Source organism: Ambystoma mexicanum, chromosome 14, assembly GCF_040938575.1.
Source record: "Ambystoma mexicanum isolate Mex_15411 chromosome 14, UKY_AmexF1_1, whole genome shotgun sequence".
Classification (NCBI taxonomy): Eukaryota; Metazoa; Chordata; class Amphibia; order Caudata; family Ambystomatidae; genus Ambystoma; species Ambystoma mexicanum.
In genome coordinates this window covers 39,893,679-39,915,009 of record NC_090940.1, presented here as the reverse complement: position 1 = coordinate 39,915,009, position 21,331 = coordinate 39,893,679, and the positions used below count along the sequence as shown (strand labels likewise).

General features: G+C 46.7%; 1 protein-coding gene across 7 annotated transcripts in view; it reads right to left on the bottom strand.

Moving 5' to 3' along the window:
- Nucleotides 1-21,331, bottom strand: part of HECTD1 (HECT domain E3 ubiquitin protein ligase 1) — a 1,011,111-nt gene that overhangs the window by 264,852 nt on the left and 724,928 nt on the right. For all 7 annotated transcript variants that reach the window (XM_069638480.1, XM_069638479.1, XM_069638478.1 and 4 more), the window contains 2 exons: nucleotides 16,976-17,132; nucleotides 16,204-16,426 (listed from right to left, as the gene is read on the bottom strand). In XM_069638480.1, the coding sequence (XP_069494581.1) occupies nucleotides 16,204-16,426; nucleotides 16,976-17,132 (380 nt within the window). The remainder of the gene's footprint in view (nucleotides 1-16,203; nucleotides 16,427-16,975; nucleotides 17,133-21,331) is intronic.

Below are 21,331 nucleotides of genomic sequence, written 5' to 3'. Positions count from 1 at the left end.
ATCTTCGACTCCACACTCTCCTCCTCTCCTCACATCTCTGGCGTCTCTAAGAAGTCAGACTACCAGCTGCACCTCCTCAGAGGGATTCTTCCTTTCCTCTCCTTCCACCAGAAGCTCACTGTCTCCAGAGCTCTGGTTCTCTCTAGGCTGGACTATTGCAACAGCCTCTTTCTAAATCTGCCTGCTTTTACTCTCCGCCCCCTGCAACTCATCCAGAACAGGACTGCAAGACTTGTCCTTGGCCTCAAGCCCAGGCATCGTATCTTTCCAGGACTGAAATCCCTGCACTGGCTCCCAGTGGCTGCAAGGATTAATTACAAACCCCTTTGCATTGTCCACAAGGCCTTCTGGGGCCTGGGGCCTCAATACCTTTAACTCTCTCTTCCTAAGTATCTTCCTTCTCAAGCTCTTTGCTCTTCCGCCTCCAACTCCCTCAGGGTCAGTCCCTTCTCTAAGCAACGATTTGGTGGTATATCTTCTTCGGCGGAGGCCTCCCTCTGGAACAGCCTCCCTGAAACTTGAGAACCATCTCCGATTCCGGAAGCAACTTAAAACATTTCTCTTTGCAGCTGCTTTTTCTCCCCCTCCCCGACCTCCTGGCTGAAATTGAAACTGCACTTGTTACCTGGCCACCCTCTGATCTCAGGCCCAGGTCCCTCCCGTGCCAGTCACACACACCTGCACTGCCTTTCTGGCAAAGCCCGCACTAGGAGACTGTTTCCTGTATCCCTACAGTCCCACTACCAGCACTTGATACCTGATGTCTGCACTTACCCTTGCACTTGCCACCTGCTGGTCGTACTTTTACCTATTGCTATTTATTCCATTATCCCATGTACTGCACATTCCCCCATAGCCCTTCCCATGCACTTGCGCGATCTGAATGGCACCTGGCCTAGTAGGATCGTTGTCTGTCTTCTCCGGTTCCCCCTCCCTTGCCTCTTCGCGCCTAGAAACACTTGTGTATAGGCGCACTATAAATGTCATATCATATCAAAACAATCTAACTTAAAATTAGAAACATTCATTAAGAACAATACAAAAAAAAATTACATTCCCGTCAGACCGTAATAAATTCCCAGATTTCCATTCATATTAATAATAATTTATCATTTATGTAGCACTACGAACCCTCAGGCATCTGAGCGCTGCTTATTATTACCCACGGTGTGTGGTGCTCATTTATCGACCTCGGAAAGATGAAAGGCTGAGTTTGGCCCTGCCAGGATTCGAACCTGCGTCAGCAGGCTCTGCACAGATGTCAAAGCGAGAGCTCTACTCGCTGTGCTATTAGACCAGCATGGTTACATAGGTAAAATGTATATATAAAACTATCATATAAAATAAAATCACGAGAGGCATATCCTCCAACCAACAACTGCCTACTGACTAAACGCAGTAAGCCTGAGGGTTTTTATAAAAGGAAGAAGCCTCACCAAGAAATCTTATCCACACGTTTATTAAAGCTGACTGGCTTACTATTCAACGTGACTACTGGAAAGATCCTCCGGCTGAGTCGAAGGCAGCTTTTTTCAATTTCTTTCCAGATATAGTATGCCGCACCCATATATACTATCGTTTCAGCTGTATATATTGCGTCCCAGAATTGGTACAATGGCACCATTCTTGGGTCGCTCACTAGATCTCTGTACCCATTATTAGAATATTCTTGACAAATTATGTAGTTTGCCAGCAAGAGTCTACTGGTTTCCACCTCCTTTTGGCACAGCCGACACAATCTATCCTGGTACGTTAACGCTTTCCAGCTCCCCAGGTATTCAAAACAAGGGAGTACATTGAACCAGTAATCTAAAACTTAACAAACCAGGGTTATAAATGTTTGTAATATATCTCTTTGTTATCCCGATTTCATACACCATCAAAGTATAATGAATATGCCTTTTTTCCTACTGAGTACGCTCAAGTTCTTACACATGCCCACTACATAGCTCTCTTTTTCAGTTGTTTGTGTGCGTTGCTTTTAAGTTGGCCAAGAGCTCTAGGAAGATCCTCCGGACTCCCAGGAAGAAGGACTGACCGAGCCTGGGCCACCTCAACTGAGTGCTGGACCCCAGAAGCAAGGAAAGTCCATCTCGACAGCCAAAACCACAGTGTTGCAATTTGCGGTAGTCGCGAGGAGCTGAAACACCGAAGTGCCACTTGTTGGAAAGATTGCCGGTTGCGAGCGGCAACTGTCCCATTGCAGTGCAGTAGTCCCCAGAAGTCCTCCCTCTTGTCCCCACGACTGAGGCCCAGGAACAGAGATCTGCAGAGCTTCACAGGAACAGAATTCATCGGCTGCAATTTCTCTTCAGTACAAGATACTGTAAAGTCACTTACCTCTTGGTGTAGAGTTGGTTGCATTTTCTACTTTTCAGAAGTCTAACAGCTTGTGGCCCTACATTTGATTCTTCTTTTCATAAAAGACTTCTAAAACATTGTTCAAAGACTTTGATTTACCTGCAAAGAAGCGCTTCAGCTCATACAGACTTTTGCCTATTGACTTTGGCTTAGCCTGTTCCACTGAATGACTCTTATTGGAGGATCTGAAGGTATTTGCCTGATTGGTAATATTTGTGGTCTCTTGTTTGTTCGAATAACCTTTTTCTTTGACTTACTCCTACATGATTCTAAATGCAACAGTGATATATTAATGAACCCAGCACCCTGGCTATTGAAGTCACCTGAGGGTGTAGGTTGTGTCTGTGGGCCATCCCAAAAGGGTACTTACAGATTTAGAAATATTAAGAATGTGTATTTTATTAAGTATATTTGAGGGCTACTGTTCCATTGCTCCCTTCTGAAGAAGGCTTATTCCAACTGATACATTAATAATTGTTTAATCAAGAAACCTTGTGTGTAGGTGTTTATTTGAATACTTGTCACTGTGAACCTCTGTGTAACTCCCCTACAGTTCACATTGACCCCTCTTGAGATTAGCCTGGCTGCTCAACACGCTACCAAACTGTGTAGTACAAGCTTATACCAAAGGTTGGGTTTCCCATTAACTGTAGTTAAGAGTTGTTGTGGTGCACCAGAAGGGTACTGCATACAAACTGTGCCCAACACTCATTATGGATGGTCTGATCGTACACATTCGAATGTTTCCTTCCGGATGCTTGAGTAATACTAATTCTCTGTAGTCTTTAGGATAAGTGCAATGGAAGAGCCTAACCCCGCCAGACCGGGCTCGGCGTTAACCATATTATCAAGAGGGAGATAATTAAACATCTCATTAAAGAGGGACAGATTATTTTCCGTCCAATTAATCCGATTCCCTCCGGCTGTAGTTTGGATATTAATGGAACTTTCCGTATGCGTTTTTTGGCATTTTGCTGCCTTGAATGTACATTTAAGTACCAAGTGATCACTTTGTTTCATGGGGATATGTTCACATTTTTTTTTACATGTTTCAAAAGACCCTTAGAAACAAACATGTAATATATCCGATAACTCACTAACTATGCCGTTGGTCTATGTCATTTTATATGGGTCTAGGTTATCAGTGTGCAAGTAGCTAAGACCCCAATGACTAAACATTTCTACCCATCTCTTTCCATTAACCCTCTTAAGTTCTATATTGGGGATTTGACCTTCTTTGTTTGCTTGTTTATTGAATTTGTAGAGCGAACCGGACCCGAAGGTAGCAGGGCGCAGCAAGGAAATGCAAAGCTTACAAAGTTACATAATGGTAAACAGTATACATTGGCAAATAAGATACACAAGGTTAGAGCTCAGAATATGTTGTTACAAGATTTTAGACAAATTATTTACATTGTAGTGCACAGAAGTATACAGTGGTATGCATATAAAGTAAAAGTACAGGGAGATTTATCTACATAGTAATATACAGACGTTTATACTCTAGGTGAGGAGTGTCAAGTAGTACAGAGTTAAAGTTCTTTGGATAGATTAAGGTGGATGATGAGGTTCTTTCTGAAGAGTGGATAGGGTAGGTCAGCTCTCAACTCGTTTGGCAGTGAGTTCCAAAGTTTGGCAGCCTTCACAGGGAAGCTATTGCCGCCTATCTTGGAGGACTTAAATCTTGGTACCACCAGACAGTCTGAGTTATCAGCTCTAGTGGGCCTTCTGGAAGTTTTTCTGGACAGTTTATTGATTAGGTAGCTAGGGGCAGCATTATGTAATGTTTTTTCCCAGCAGGTGGGTATGGTCACTTCATACTCGCCACAACGATTTTCCCACTCATTCACTGCTACTTGGGCTTCCTCACAATGGGCATTAAAATCACCAACCACCATTATATCCGCATCCGGAACCTCCCTTAACCTTCTCTCTACAACACTTGTAATTGTTTCTTTTTTTTTCCCCCAATAAGGTGGGAATACAAATTAATCACCAGCATTTCATTAGATATGCCTTTGTTTTCAACAATTACACATATAACAAAGGGGGAATCTCCAATGCCATCATATTCCCTTACAATCAGTGGGCATTTCACACCTATACAAAGGCCCCTCCCAAAGGTCTTCCCACCCCTCTACAGACAGCAGGTTTAGTAATAACATTGAATCCATTTATCATGAGAGTTCCACTTACCAAAGTCTCTTGCAATGCAAACATTTCACAGTTAAAGACATTCTTTACCTACACCATACATAAAGGAACGATATCCTCTAGTATTCCATGATATAGTACCCAATTCTTTTAATTTCCCAGTCACACAATCCTCCTCAAAGTGAGCGGTCTCAGGTACCCATATATCACACCTACATATTCCACTAAGGGGTAGCCTCCTCCAAGGCCCAGCACTAATAGGTCCCACCTCTTTATTTTCCTTTTCCTCTGCTTTATTGCAGATCACCATTTCATACTTATTGTTCCACAGCGTCTCCACATGATAACAAATGAGTTCCACTATTACTGGTGAGAAAAATTGTACGATGGACCAATTCTCCCAGCTCCACAATTTTGGAAGTGTCACTTTCACAATGTCAGCAGATGTGATCCCACTTAAGTCGGCCATCATATGTAATTGCTCCAGAAGCCATTTCCTAATCATAAAGGAACTTTTTTCACTGGTATTCCTCTCAATGAGTTTCAGGGATTTTCCCAGGATCACTTTCTTCTTATCCTCACCCTCCACGTCATAGTTGTTAATTCCGGTTTTATCTTTGTATGTACAATGCATTGCTAATCTCTCCATTTCAGCCATGTAAATTTCCCTATCCTTAATCGAAAGTTTATCTCCAGTTTTATTAGGAGCTATATGTACACACTTCACAATGACGCCCCTCTCTACAGCACCCTTCCCACCAGCCTCTGGTATCAGTTTAATCTCTTAGTGGATCATCATAGTATCCCTCACCATCGGAATCTCATTCGTTGACCCATTTATCCAATTATCTAGCAGACCTTGATTTTTCCTTTTTGCCCCCGTGGGTATCTCTTTTTGTCCTATTTTCCTTGCCTACCATTTTTAAGTCAAACCTGTCGTCCTTCAGCTTACATACAACATCCTTTTTACCCGTCTCCGCCAAAGACGCACCATTCACTCTACTTACCTCTCTCCTTACTTTATTTCCCCTCTTGCACATCTGCCTTGCACCTCTTTTATAAAATTACGTTTTCTGCAAATGTGTAAGGCAGAATTGCATGCAGTACCCTCTAGGACCACCACATACAATTAGGACTACAGGTGGAAGCTAAAACCAACCTTTGGTATAAGTCTGTACTAACACAGTTTTGTGGTAGCGAGCTGAGCAGCCAGGCTCATCTCAAGAGGGAATGTGAGCAGTACAAGAGATTACACAGAGATCTTACAATCACAGTAGTTCAAGTAGACACTTATACTCCCGGTTTCTTGGTAAAACACTTATTAATTTATTATACAATCATTCTGAAAACATTCACTAGAAGGAGGCAACTTAGCATTATACACAATCACACTTCAATGGCAAACCAATAAGTTTTTGAACAAATTAGGCTCCCATGAAATAGGGGCAAATTGCATTTCAGTTACTTTCAATGGGAGCAAAAAGGCACAAGTTAGCAGAAAAGATCACAAATACTTTCTTGGGCAGTGTAAATAGTTATAGTTCACTAGAGCACTCGATTCAGTTCAATAGGCCTAGGCCAAAGTCAGTGGACTAGTGTCTTGGATATTAAAGAGCAGTTTTTGAAGTAAACTGTAAAGTCTTTGACAAATTTCTTAAAAGTAGTTTGTACGAAAAAAAAGAATCATATGTTGGGTCACAAGCGGATTACGACTGTAAATTGGGAAAAAACCACAAACTTTCACCGCGAGAGAAGCATTCTCTCAATCGGGTTGGCACAGTACCTTAGTATGAAGCAAAAGATGCAGCTGAAGACGTTGGTTCCTGCAGATCTCACTGTTCCTGGGCCTCAGTCGTGGGGACAAGAGGCAGGACGTCGAGGGGACTCCTGCACTGCACGGGATCGTTGAAAACGTGGACAAAATTGAGTCACTTCAGTTCGAGTAGCTGTTCTTCAAGCACATAAGATGGTGTCCTAACTAGCTTCGAGAATGGTATCCAGGTGGCTTACGAGTTGATTGGTCCCACCAACTCAAAAGGAGAAGTCGTCCTTGAAGGGGCTTCTCTGTCGAAAGGAGCTTTGGCGATTCGGATCTGCAGCAGGGCTTCACCGGGCAAAGCAACAGTCCAGGAGTTGCAGCAGCCGTCCTCTTCCAGCTCGTCTTCGGTTCTTTCGTTCCACTGGTCGACTCTGCTTTCCAGTCCAAGAGACTCGCCTTTTAAACAGTTTTCTCCCATTCATTCCAGCCTAGTTGCCACTCACCCAGCAGGGTGGCTGTCCTTGCCGGACAGCCAGCCAGCCAATCACGCCAGGGGGCATTTGGGGCTCGTAGGAGACTAAGCACAGGGAGTTTCGGGCACCTCCCTCACTTCCTGCCCACCCAGCGGTCTTCAGTCCTGAAGCCCGCCAAAGGCATGGAAACAAAGGGACCAAACCTGGTTTGGTGCGCAGAGAAACACTAGAAGGACCTTTCCAAAAATAAATGGCGAAAAAAGAAGACCGGGACCTGTTTAAACAAAGGGGGCTTAGGTGCCATCTTGAAGAACATGGCTCCCGCGATTGTTAGCTACCGGCGTTCGCAGTCGGGAAAAATCATGGTAGTTCGTTGTAAAACCACTGCCACCAGCCATTTCGATAGGAAAGGGTAGCATTTGACTGCTACATAAGTTTATAGACATAGGGGATACTAGGTAACCCCTCCAGCACTCTATTGTGAGATAATGTGTGCTGGGTCTAGGAATTTAAAAAGACTAGTAAAGCCAATTTAACTTTACATTCTCTGGGAAACAGTAGTTTATCCCAGAGAAGGTATTTAACCTTGGGAGACCCTAGAAAGGCTTCCCTGTGTTACTACACTGAGGGTGCTGTGTAACACACATGAAAAGATGATGCATATGCAGTTATCTTAAAACATCATAATCAAAGAAACAAATGCAGAAAACAAATAGAATTAAAAGTACAAAGTCCCAAAGGTCAGCAAAAGAGCTGGGGGTCTCTACGGTAGAGAGGAATTAGCACATTTGAGAATTCTTTCTAACAATGGCTCCCGCGATTTAACGTTACCGGACCTTTCCACAAAGAAATGGAGAAAAAAAGAAGACTGGAGACTATTTTAACAAAGGGCGCTCAGTGCCATTTTGAAAAACATGGCTCCCGTGATTTAACGTTACCGGAGCTGCGAACAGTTCACGGTCGGCGTAAATCATGGTAGTTCATTGCAAAACCACTGCCACCAGCCATTCTGAGGGGAAAGGGTAACATGTGAATGCTACATGAGTAACTAGACATAGGGGATACTAAGTAACCTCTCCATCACTTCTATTGTAAGATAGGGTGTGCTGGGTCTAGAATTTTATAGGACTACGTGAAGTCAATTTCACTCCACTGCTCTGGGAAGGAGTAGTTGATCCAAGAGAAGGTATTTAAACCTTGGGAAATCTGACAGAGTTCCCTGGGTCACTGCACTGAAGGTGCTTTGTGACAATTGTAAAAGATGATGCCTATGAAGTTTGTGTGCGGAAAAAGGGTCTCACTCTCTCCAGGTAAAAAAATCAAGTCTTCAAAATCCAGCAAAGTTGCTGGGGGTCTCCAAGGTAGAGGGAATTGGCAAATTTTTGAGAATTCCCCCTAACAGGGACTAGCTCTATCCCCCCCCCCCCCCCCTTTAGCATGGCCCGAACCTCCAGCAGCAGCTGAGGTACGTGGTTTTCCAGTTGGGCCACCAGTGGTATTCGGGTACACTTCCGATCGAGTGTCCGTGGGCGAGTGCATCCAGCACCCAATGGTCAGTGGAGATGGTCTTTCACATGCTAGGTTCACCAGCCGGCCTCCCAGGGTGCACAGGTGGGGGCCCGACATCACTGCCAGTTGATTCTTGCTTGGACCACGTCCTCCTCCAAAAACCTTGGAGCTGCCCCTGTTGGTCTCTTGGACCGAGGTGCGGGAGGGCTGACGATACGAAGAGGAACTCCCACCATAGCCCTTTGAGGAAAGGGGAGACTTGCCTCCTGTGGATTGAAAGGTCGGCTGTCGCTGCTGCAGCGTGCCCAGGTCACGTGTCTCTGTGTCCGCCTTGATGGCCTGTAGAGACTCATCTACAGCCTTTCCTAAGAGATGGTCTCCGACAAAGGGCATGTCCAAAACCCTCGCCTGGACGTTCTGTCAAAAGTTAGTGGCCTTGGGCAAGCCACGATGACCAAGGCAAATGCTGTTGCCCATCTGGCGGAAACCCATGTCGGCGATGTCCCTGGCCACCGTGATGGCGTGGTGTGACGCTACCTCCCCTTTCTGTAGAATCTCCAATGCCTTCAACCTCTTGTCAGGCAGGAAGTCCAGAAGAGGAATGATCTTGAACCACAGCTCCTGGTCGTAGTGCGCTACGATAGCGAGGGTGTTGGCGGCCTTGATGGTCGTCGCTGCAGAGTAGATAACTTGTTGTCCCATAGCATCCAACTTCTTCCCCTCGCTGTCCGGAGGGGTGGACGCTGCCGAGGAAGAAGAGCCCGATGCCCACTTCTTGCCCGCTGCAGAGACCAACGAGCCCGATGACAGTTGGGCCCGCAAGCACTTGGACGCAGAGTCCGGAACCAGTTATTTCTTCTCCAGGCGGTCCCTCTTCGCAAGGGCCTGTTAGGGAGAATTCTCCAAAATGTGCCAATTCCCTCCACCTTAGAGACCACCAGCAACTTTGCTGGTTTTTGAGGACTTGATTATTTTAACCTGAAAAGTGTGTGACCCTTTTCCCCACTAGCTCATGTATTTTAACGTGAATTTTACCTCTGTTTCATTTGGTTATGGAGTCAGAAACTCCATAGGCATCATCTTTTACATTGTGTCACACAGCACCTTAGTCTTTCAGATTTCCCCAAGGGTTAAATACCTTTCTCTGGGATAAACTACTGTTTCCCAGAGCAGTAAAGTGAAACTGACTTTACTTACCATTGTAACTTTCTAGAACCAGCACACCCTATTTTACAATAGGGTGCTGGAGGGGGTTACCTGGTGTCCCATTTGTCTAGATTCTCATGTAATATTTTTTATGTTACCCTTTCCTCACTGAATGGCTGTGGCAGTGGTTCATTTGAACTACCATAGTTTTCATTTACTGAGGACTGCGTTCGAAGCTCCGGTAAAGCAACCGCGGGAGCCATCTTTTTCAAAATGGAGCAGGAGCCATCTTTGACAAAATGGCCCCTGGTCTTTTTTCACCATTTGTGGAAAGGTCCTTCTAGAGATTTTCTCTGCGCGCCAAACCAGGTTTGGTCTCTTTGTTAATTTCGCCTTTGGCGGGATTCAGGAGTGAAGCCCACCTCTGACTCCAGAGTGTCTGGGGTAGGCAGGAAGTGAAGGAGGTTATGTTACTTGCATTTATATAGCGCCTTATATATCAATGGTATGACCTCAAAGCGCTGGTCGGTTGAACGCCCTCGGGAACCGTAATTCAATTAAGTAGAGAGAGAGAGTGTCGTATGGCGCGCGGGTGCACCGGATATGTGTGCAGCTGGTATGGTTGTTGGATGATAGCTGATTCATAGCGATAGGTGTGGTGCTGAGGAAATCAGTTGATGTGTTCAGTCTGGTGGGTGGACACCCAGACTGGATCCTGGCTGCGTTAGGCCTGAGGAACGCCTAAGCTAGCCAGAATGTGCTTCAGCTTGCTGTGTTTTATTAGGGTGATGAGGTGTTCGTGGGGTTGTGCTCGTATGTGAGCAGCTAGGCCGAATTAATTAGGGTATAGCTGTGTTCTAGTTGAATGATGGTGTATAGAAGAGAGTACGCGTAGTTGTGTGATATGGTGGTTATCAGTAAAAGCGCCTGAGACCAGGCTCGTGAGCAGGACAGTGGGGACGTACATAGCAACATACATGTATATAGCGACAGGATGGATACATATATGTGGGATAAAGATAAATATGGGGATATAGGTACATAGCATATAGGGAATACAGATATTTGGTAACATCATGGTCAACGGGTGTTGCCTCTATCGGCACCATCCGCAACATCTGGTGCCTGAAACTCCCTGTGCTTTGTCTCCCAGGAGACCCAAATGCACTCTGTGGTGATTCGCTGGCTGACTGTCCGGCAATGACAGCCACCCTGCTGGGTGAGTGGAAGCTATGCTGGAATGAATGGGAGAGAACTGAATAAAAAGGCAAGTCTTTTGGTTTGGAAGGCAGAGTCGACCACTGGACGAAGGAACCGAAGAAGAGCTTGAAGAGGACGCCTGCTGCAACTCCTGGACCGTTGGTTTGCCCAGTGAAGTCCTGCTGCAGTGACTACTTGCCAAGTTCGCATTGACAGGGAAGCCCTGCAAGGACGACTTCTCCCTTTGCGTTGGTGGGACCAATCAACTCCCAAGTAAGCCACCTGGACACCATCTCGGAGCTGGTTGAATTTCCTCAGAGTGGCTGCAGGAAACCGTAGAGCTAGGGAGAGGGACACCAGATTGTGTGCATTGCTTGTAAGCTGGCCCAAAGCTTTTGGAAGATCCTCCGGACTCCCATGAAGCAGGACCGACCAAGCCTGACCACCCTCAGATGAGACCGGTACCTAAGATGTGAGGAAAGTCCACCTTGACAGTCAGGAACCGCGCTTATTGCTATTTGATGTACCGCAAGGAGCTGAAATGCGAAACAGCCACTGAAAGTAAAGTTTGCTGATTGCCAGCTTTGACCGTGCCAGTGCAGGAGTCCCCCCGACGTCCTCCCTCTTGTCCTCACGACTCAGGCCCACGAACAGTGAGATCTGCAGAACTGCACAGGAACAGAAGTCCTCAGCTTCATCTTTTCTTCTTTACCAAGGTACTGTAAAACAAGTCTAAGAGAACTTACCTCCTGCTGTGGAAGTGCTTGTAACTTCTGCAATTCACAAGCCTACTAAGCTTGTGGCCCTACAATTGATTCTTTTCTTCAACGACTCCTAAGAACTTGTGCAAAGACATTTCCATTACTTACCAGAAGTGCTTTATCCTATCCAAGACTTTTGCACATTGACTTTGGCTTAGCCTATTGAATTGAATGACTTTTCTAGTGAGCTCTAAAAGTAATTCCCCTGCTTAGGGATATTTGTAATGTCTTGTGTTCTAATAACCTTTACCATTTACCAACTTTTAAAGAGTATTCTGAATGCCAACAGTAAGATATTAATGTCCGCAGCACCCTTGTTACTGAAGTCACCTGTGGGTGTAGGTTGCGTCTGTGGGCCATCCCAAAAGGGTCTTGTCTGATTCAGAAACTCAGGGTGTACAGTATTGAAGTATATTTGTGTGTTACTATTCTATTGCTCCCTTCTGAAGGCTTTATAACTAACTGATAAATTATTAATTGTTTATACAAGAAACCTTGAGTGTAAGAGTTTATTTGAATACCTGTAACTGTGAATCTTTGTGTAACTCCACTACAACTCACATTTCCCCTCTTGAGATGAGCCTGGCTGCTCAACACGCTACCAAAACTCTGTAGTACAAGGTTATACCAAAGGTTGGGTTGCCTATACCTATAGTCATAGTTGCTTGTAGTGTTCCAAGAGGGTACTGCATTCAAACTTTGCCTAACACCAACTTCTCCCCTTATGCAGCTTCCTGGATCAAGTCCTTCCTGGCTAACCGACAGAGCAGAGTCTGCCTCGGGGAAGCCGAAGCCTCTCCTGTCTCAGTGCTTTTTGGGATTCCCCAGCGAGCCAGTACGTCTCCCTGTCTCTATAACATATACACAGCCCTTTCTTCAATATGCTGGAGCAGGAAGGAGTCACTTTTTCGAATTATGCGGACAACACCCAGTGTGTCGTACCATTATCGGGAGTGCATTCACAGAACGAACATGAGCTCAACAGAATGTTCACACTGATAGAAAACTGGATGATGCACAACAACTTGCCATTAAACAAAAGCAAAACAGAACTGATTATAGTTGGGAACTCCAAGTACACCTTGCTAAATCATGGATGTTGGGATCAGTCGAAATTGTTCCCCAAACAAAACTAAAAATTCTGGGTGTTGTTTTAGACCAGACGCTTAATATGAGAGTCCATGTGAGCAACACCGTTTCAGCGTCCATCTACTATGTGAAATTGCTCGCCCATTTGAGACTGTATATTTCGCAAGCCAACGCGGAATCCATTGTCAGAGCCATTGTTGGGGCAAAGATTGACTAATGCAGTAGTCTTTTAGTCGGTCTCTGCAAAGTTGATTCCAAAAGACTCCAGGTAGTCCAGAACGGAGCCGTAAGAGTAGTCGCTGGCCTAGCCCGCCGGGACCATGTCTCAGAGGCTAGGCGTGCCTTACATTGGTTCAGAGTCGAGGCCCGAGCCAAATTCCGATTACTAACGATCGTCTTTAAATGTAGACTTGGAATGATACCCAGATATCTGCAAGACCTTATCATAGAGAAGGCCAGCAGCAGGTTGTTAAGATCATGCAACCAGAGCCTCCTGTTGCTTCCGCGATGTAAACTAAAGAAGGTGGAGAATGGGGTCTTCTTCATTGTCGCACATAAGCTTTGGAACTCACTACCGCAGACCCTCAGACAACATTCCTCCCTTACGGTCTTTAAGAAAGCTCTTAAGTCGTGGCTTTTCTATTGGCCGCTGGTTTGAAATTAACCAAAGGCTCTCTCTAACCCACTGGGACTTTTGTCCTACCCGTTTCCTGTATTGTCTGTCTCGGCTGCGCCCTCACGCCTTATTAATTTAGCAGTCAGTTATATAAGCCTTCTTCAGAAGGGAGCAAAACATGTAACAATTATAATACACTTCAAAACAACACTTTCTCTAAATCAGATGATACCCACTGGGGATGGCACACAGACACATCCTACATCCCCAAGTGACTTAAATAGCTAGGACACTGTGGACATTGATTTATCACTGGTACATTTAGAGCAATACCGAGTTCGGTGCAAAGGGTAGATTTGGGAATAAAACAAAGGTTAACAAATAATTCATAAACAGGTAAGTACTTTTTAACCCTTCCAATGTCAAGTAAAGTTAACCCTTTCCTGGGGAAAAGGTAAAGGAACAGAGTCAGAGGTAAGAAGAGTCTCAGGGAGCTAGGACAGCCAATGTTAATTGAGCAAAGTCTAGGGGAGCTGAAGATGATCTTTGCAGGTAAGAAAGTCTTGCACAATATTTTTTAGAAAGGTTTGTAGAAATAAGATTCACTTGAAGGGCCACAAGCTGGAAGGCTTGTAAGGGGCAAAGATGCAAGCAACTTGCAATGGCAACCAAGGCAAGTTTCAACTGAGAACAAGTAAGGTTACACAACAAGAGGTAAGCCCTCTTAGGTTTATAGTACCTTTGATTAGAAGAAATGGTTCCAGTTGGCTTCTGTTCTAGTACAGCTCTGTAGATCCTGGTGTTCCTGGGCCTTAGTCGTGGGGACAAGAGTCTGTGGACTCCTGCACTGTAATGGGAAGGTCGGTCGCAGCAATGGGCAACTTCAATTCAGCGGCACTTCGTGGTTTCAGTTCCTCGTGTCTGACAGCAAATAGCAACACCGCGGTTCTCGGATACCACTTCAGATTTTCCTCGCATCTGGGGTCCAGCGCTCTGTTGAGGTGGCTCAGGGTTGGACAGTCCTGCTTCAGGGAAGCCCGGAGGATCTTCCTGGCGTTCGGGTGAGATTTAAAAACGAATCATTCGGTTTGGTGTTCCTCTCCCTGGCACTTCGGTTCCAGCAGCAGCTGAAGTACAGCCAGCTCTGAGAGGATGTCCAAAAGAGTTCACTTTGGGGTTGATTGGTCCCACCAACCCAAGGGGAGAAGTCATCCTTGCAGGGCTACTCTAGTCGAAACGAATTTGGAGCTTCAGCACAGCAGCGGGGCTTCACCGGGCAAACCAACGGTGCAGGAGTTGCAGCAGGCGTCTCTTCCGGGTTCTTCTTCAGATTCCTTCTTCCAGTGGTCGACTCTGCCTTCCAAGCCAAAAAGCCTCGCCTTTTATGCAGGTTTCTCCCATTCATTCCAGCCTAGCTGTCAAGAACAGCAGGTTGGCTGTCCTCCGAGGACAGCCAGCCGGTCAATCACCTTTGGGTGCATTCCTGTAACCAAGAGGATTAAACACAGGGAGTTTCGCGCACCTCCCTCATTTCTTGCCTCTGCCAGACATACTAGAGGCAGAGGCGGGCTTCACTCATGAATCCCGCCAAAGGAAAAACGAACAAAGGGAGCAAACCTGGGTTTGCGTGCAGAGTAAATCTCAAGAAGGATCTTTCTAACAAGAAATGGCAAAAAAAAGAAGACCGCGCCATTTTGACAAAATGGGCACCCTTGGGTGCCTTACTGCAGCTGCGAACACAGCCCATGGTAAAAACACACAATGGTAGTAAAAAGTAAACCACTGCCACCAGCCATTAATTGTAGAAAGAGTAACATTAAAATGTTACATGGGAAACTAGACAAAGGGGATACTAAGTAACCCCTCCAGCACCCTATGGTAAGATGGTGTGTGCTGGGTCTAGAAAGTTACAAATTGTAATTAAAGTCAATTTCACTTCACTGCTCTTGGAAACAGTAGTTTCACCAAGAGAAGGTATTTAAACCTTTGGGAAATCTAAGAGACTTCCCTGTGCCACTACACAGAATGTGCTGTGTGACACAATGTAAAGATGATGCCTATGGAGTTTGTCAAGACTCCAAAGTCAAAAAGAAACCAAAGTCCAAATCACTGAAAAAAAAATACATGAGGGAGTGGAAAAAAGGTCTCACTCTCTCCAGGTTACAAATTAAAAATCCTAAAGTCGAGCAAAAGAGCTGGGGGTCTCTAAGGTAGAGAGGAATTAGCACATTTCTGAGAATTCTTCCTAACAGTACCTAAACAGGTCTTACCTGCTAGGATATGTGGAGTACTTGCTTGAGTTGTTTGGCAGTGCCCTTTAGGGGTCACCATACTATTGACACTGATTTCTAACTTTGAGAACTTATAATGAACGTGCATAATTTTTTTAATGTATTCCATTCTATAAAGAGTATAATTTCACTAATACTGTGTGGTCATTAACTTATTTCGTACTTATGTGAGTGCTCAAGAGTAGAGTCAGGAATAGTTTTAGGTAAACTCTGCTTACCACAATCATGTTGACCTCCTTATGTAATCACCACAAGTTTTTTTTGTAAATACTCAAACCTACGGTTCTGTCACATTTGCAACACAGTAACCAGTTACTTATAGGAAGTCTCTATTTGCACTTACTGGAGTGGATGCTGTAGCAAACAGCTTCCCTACCCAAGACAATCTTTCTCTGTCCCCAAAGAACAAGTCTATGTGAAAAGAGGGTTACTTACATTTTGCTTCTGTGCGCAAGACCCTGAAGTTGTGGGGCCAGATGTGTGCTCATTTTAACATGTAAAAAGATGCAATGCGCAAAGGTTGTCCAACCTATTGCATGCAGGACAAAAAAAGTACATCACTTTGGTGGAAAGGCGACAGAACATAGATATGCCTTTCTGTTAAAGTGCACCCCCCCCCCCCCCCCCCATTGCCACACACATCTCCTGAAAGGTTGATTTCTTATAGATTGGGCTTATTATTTAAGCCTGCTCCTCTGCCCACTCCCTCCTCACACAACTATCACAGCACACCACTTCCTCGTGGGTGTTTGTAATTTGCCAACATCATGGGAGTTTGGAGCTTTATATTCAAGCACCAATTAAGAGAATCAACCTGTCAATATGAAGGAAAAGACAGTCTTACGTGTAGGTGGGCTCCCAGATACGCCGTAACTTATCAGTTTTGACAGCACCATTGCTAGACACCTGTAACAGTTTCTGAACGTAGTAGAAGATGGTTGATCTAAAGTTGCTCAGGGGCAGCTCGACCTCTCGTGTTGTCCCAAGACCGGTGACCTTCAAGATGAGTGCAAGCCGGGGTGGCGGAGAACATTCAACTTCTTCCAGCAGTTCAGAGTGAGGTGTTCCTGCAGTATTTGAGAGTTGAAATAGAATCTTACAATATGACCACGCATCGCCTAAGTTGCAATTCATTAGAACTAAGGACAGACTTCTGGGGCTTGGGATCCAAATTCATATATCAGGAGTTCCCACTCCTCTACCCTTTAAGTGTTTGTGCCTTTGTGCACATTAGTGCTGGAACAGTAGCCATAGAATGGGAAGGTCTCGGAGGGAAAGGCAAGAGCAGGGTCATTCCATTTCCAAATGACAGCCACCCTACTCATGGACAAGTGACAGATTGGTGTTTTAGGAGATGCAGTATTTATTGGGAAGCCTAAAATCGCGGTCTTTCAGTGTGAAGGAAAGAGAATGCAGGTTGGGAACCTTGGGTAAATGGTGCCACAAGAAACCTGAATGGAAATAATAAATGCTTGTAATGGGCTTTTTAACCTCAGTATTCGAGCACAGGTTTGACGCTTATCCCACAGACCTGCCAAAAATACTAATCCCAAAATCTATGCAAGCGTTTAGTTACTAGCTAAAAGTGAGCCAGAAAGGGGCACTGGTTGTCTTACCTGGAGATGGGATTTCAAGATCCGTTGTCTGCTGGACATTAGTTCGCCCAGGCCTTGGGTCAAAGGCTGGGACCAAAGCGGAGAACTGGCGTTTGAGCACATAGTCGTCATCCCATGTTCTACGGCGACCACCCTTCGTCTCATACTCCTCTTCCTCCTAGTAGTGAAAAAAGCAGAACGACTACACATGTACCAAAATAGAATCATAAGCACTGCATTATAAGTGGCAGGCCATGGCATCTGCTGAAAAATATTGGAGTATTAAGTATGATTAAGTCCTGGTATAAAGGCCTCACAGACAAGACACTTCACAAGATGGACGCCTGCTAACTGACCAGCCAACATTACATGGAAGTAAAGTTTCAATAGTACATGACTGGTGTGGGGCGCTCTGCCCATAAATATTGATTAGCCGCTATTAATGTTAATATATTAACATTAATAGCGGCTAATCAATATTTAATGGCAGAGCGTATCACGCCAATCAGGAACTATTGAAAATGTATAATCTGTAGGTGCTTATGGGTGCACTCACTTCCTGATTTTGGCAACGCAGCCGCCTCAAACTAATGGTTCAGTGAGCACAGCACACACTTCAGGGCCCATTACCTATACCTATACATTCAGTGTTCATTCCATGAAAGCATGCCCCAACTTGAAATCCAGTGATTTTAACGAATACAAAATAAAGAAAAGAAAAAAGACAATTTAAAAAATATTTGTGGGGATGGGGTAAAGGGTTAAGTCTGGTGGGGAGGGGTTTTAAACATGTGGAACCAGTGGGCTATTTTTATCGTTTTGGTAAAAATGCATTCTTTATTTTTGAATTCGTTAAAATCACATGGAATCCCTCCCCCGCTTCCCCAATATTAGCAAGAAACTATGATATTGCACAATCACACGGCCTGGGTAGAAAGCGGCTGGGATGGCAACCAAGGGAGCGAAGAGTAAGGACAAGGGGAGGATCTAACACACGTTCCCCTTTACAGAGAAACAAAAACAGATGTGGTGATTTAAAGTTTAAGTTACTCATTGTAGTGACTAACTTACTCTTAGTCCTAGTCCCCTTTCCTCTATACTGCATGGGCGTCCCTTCCAAGGGACGAGAGACGGAACGTTGTCACCGGAAAAAACCTTCGCCTTAGAGGCACACAGGGGTGCGGCACTGGGAGCATGCACTGCACTGACTCCGCCCTCCGGCGCCACACCTCAGTCCCCATAGAGGTGTCAACAATAGATTAACATTGCCTAACGGCACCAGTTTTATTGGGGGGGGGGGGGAGGGGGAGAGATGGTGGGACGTATGGAGGAAAGGGGACTGAGAGTACGTTAGTCACTACGGTGAGTAACATATAATTACTCTTACGTCAGGTCCCCTTTCCTCCATACTGCATGGGCAATTACAAGGGAGTGTAGCCCCAGGGTGGAGAGGAGACTCTCCTTACACAAACAGGTTTCGAAGAACCGCCTGTCCGAAAGCTGCATCTGATCTAAAACCAGCGTCTAAACAGTAGTGCTTGCAGAAAGTCGAAGGGGTGGCCCATGTGGCCGCCCTGCTTAAGACTTGCCAGGGGACATGCATGTGGGCCGGCAGTGGCTTGTGCTGTCCCTCGTAGGCTTCTTTGATGCCCGAGACCATCCACCAGGCTATGGAGGCCTTGGAGGCTTGATCCTCCGAAGGTGACAGAGCGTCCTACTTGCGGAAGCCCTTGGTCCTGTCAAGGTAGAATTTCAGCGCATGCCTGACATCAAGGCAGTGCAGAACTCTCTGCGCCTCATCTTTGGGCTCAGCAAAAAACGTGGGCAGCACAATTTCTTCTTTCAAATGGAATGCAGAAAGCATCTTAGGTAGGAATGCTGGGTGCGTCCGTAGGACTACCTTTGTCCTTGTGAAACGTAGTGTAAGGCCCGAGGCGACCAGCGTCTGGATTTCGCCGATTCTGCAAGCCGAGGTGAGGCCGACTAACAAGGCCGCCTTAATGGTGACCAGCTTCATGTCCGCGGATGCCATTGGTTCGAATGGTTTGTGCGCCAGGGCACCCAAGACTATGTTGAGGTCCCACACAGGGTGCAGCCTCTTGATAGGCGGGTAGAGCCTGCCGAGACCCGTCAAATGTGTGACAATCGGGTTGGAAGAGAAGGTTCCCTCCGAGTTTCTGAAGGCCCCAATGGCTGCCAGGTAGGTGCAGCAAGTGTCCACCTTTACGCCTGAATGGGCGAGATGCACAGAGCAGAGCATTGATGCCCTTAGAGTCTGCCCAGTGGCAGAACTTGGTCCATTTGCTCTTATACTGGGCCCTGGTAGATTTGCTCCTGGTGCCCTATATGATATCTAGATTAGCCTGAGAGAGGCTGAGATGTCCTAGCGTGACCTGTACAGGAACCACTCTGTGGGGGCTAGTTTCTCTGGCACGGGCTGGATGACTCTTCCCTCCTGTTGCGCCAGAAGATGTGCTGGGCCCGTCGGATGGCGAATGCGAGGCCTCTCCGAGAGGCTGAGCAGTGCCAAGAACCATGGCATGGCTTGCCACCATGGAGCTATTAGAATGATGCTGAGGTGGCGAGACACCTTGATCTTGGATATCACCCTGTCAATCAGCGGTGTGGGCGGAAAGGCGTATGCGGTCATTCCGTCCCACCGGATCTGGAATGCATCGCCCAGGGAGCCCGGTACCTGACCCTGCCAGGATTTGAACAGGTGGCACTTCCAGTTGCCCCAGGAGGCAGAGGTCTACCTGAGGGTGACCCCATTTGTAAAAGATCTCCTGCAGTACTAGGTCGTTCAACTGCCACTCGTAGTTGTCCGCTCCCAGTCTGCTGAGCTTGTCTGCCTCCAGGTTGGATTCCCCCGGCAGGTGGACCGCCGTGAGGTAGATGATGTTCTCCAGGGCCCACTCCCACATGCAGACTGCCAGCCTGCACAGTGGGGGCCGGGGGGAAATCTGGTACCTCCCTGGTTGTTGACATAGAACATGCTGGTCGAGTGGTCTGTCTGAATGAGGACGACCTTGCCCTCGATAACCGGAAGGAAGGCCCGGAGCGCCAGCCAGATGGCCTTCGATTCCGCCCAATTGATGTGGTTCTCCTGCCGGGTCCAGGTGCCATGGACGCAGTGGTTGTTCAGGGTGGCCCCCCCCAACCCTCGAGAGAGGGAGAAAAGTCTGTGGTGATGGTGACCTGTGGTGTAGGTTGCCGGAAAGGCTTGCCCGTCGCAGGTTGCCGTCCCTGGACCACCATGTGAGGTCTGGGTGAACCAAAGGAGGAATGTTGATCATCTGACTGATGGCCATGTTCCTGGTTCCAGGATGCTGCAAAGTGCAGTTGTATCTTCCTCATCCTGAGTCGTGTGGAGAACGGCCAAGAGGACTGCTGCCATGAGACCCAGTAGGTGTTGGTACCACCAGGCCAAGGTCACTTCTCTGCTGAGTAATTGCACCGTGGCCCTCTTGATGGTCGTGATCTTGTCCTTCGAAGGAAAAACTCTGAGCACGGGTCCCAAATGAGGCCCAAGAAGGTCAGCCCCTGCGTGGGCTGCAGCTGCGACTTCTTGAGGTTCAGTGAAAAACCCAGCTCGTGCAGTGTGTTCATAAGAGCGTGGGATGTATGGTGCACTGCTTCCGGAGACATAGCCCTGACAAGCCAGTCGCCGAGGTACGGGTAGATGTAGTGGCCTTGAGACCTGAGGAGGGTCACCACAGTGTTCATCAGCCTGGTAAAGACCCTGGGGGCCAGAGTTGAGGCTGAGAGGAAGCACCTTGTATTGGAAATGGTAGCCCATGATCCTGAATCGTAGAAAGGAACGATGAGGCGGCCATATCGGGACGTGTAGGTATGCGTCCTTCAGATCCAGTGAGCACACCCAGTCTCCCTTGCACAATGTCTCTGCTATCAAAGCTGGCGTAACCAACTTGACTTTTTGAAGAGGTTGGGAGATGTTGAGGGTGGAAAGGTCCAGCACAACTCTCAGGCCCGCCTGGTTCTTCTGAATGGCAAAAATCATGGAGTAAAAGCCCAAGCCTTGCTGGGAGACTGGGACTTCCTCCACGGCCAGGCTCACGATGAGCTACCGGATCTCCAGCAAAACAGTTGCTGTACCAACCTGTGGGAGGGGAGGGGGGAGGAGAGGCTGGGATAGGGAGGTGGTACCCCGTGGAGACTACCGAGAGGATCCAAGGGTCGCAAAATTCTGGCACCAGAAATGTGCGTCGAGAGCAAGCCTGCCCCCCCACTGGAGACACGTGGACCCAGAGGGGTGCGTCATGCCTTCTTTCCCTCTGGGGCTGTTGCGGAGGAAGGGGACTGGAAAAAGCCCTTACCCCCCCACACCTCCTTTTTGTTGTTTGCACCGATGCTGGG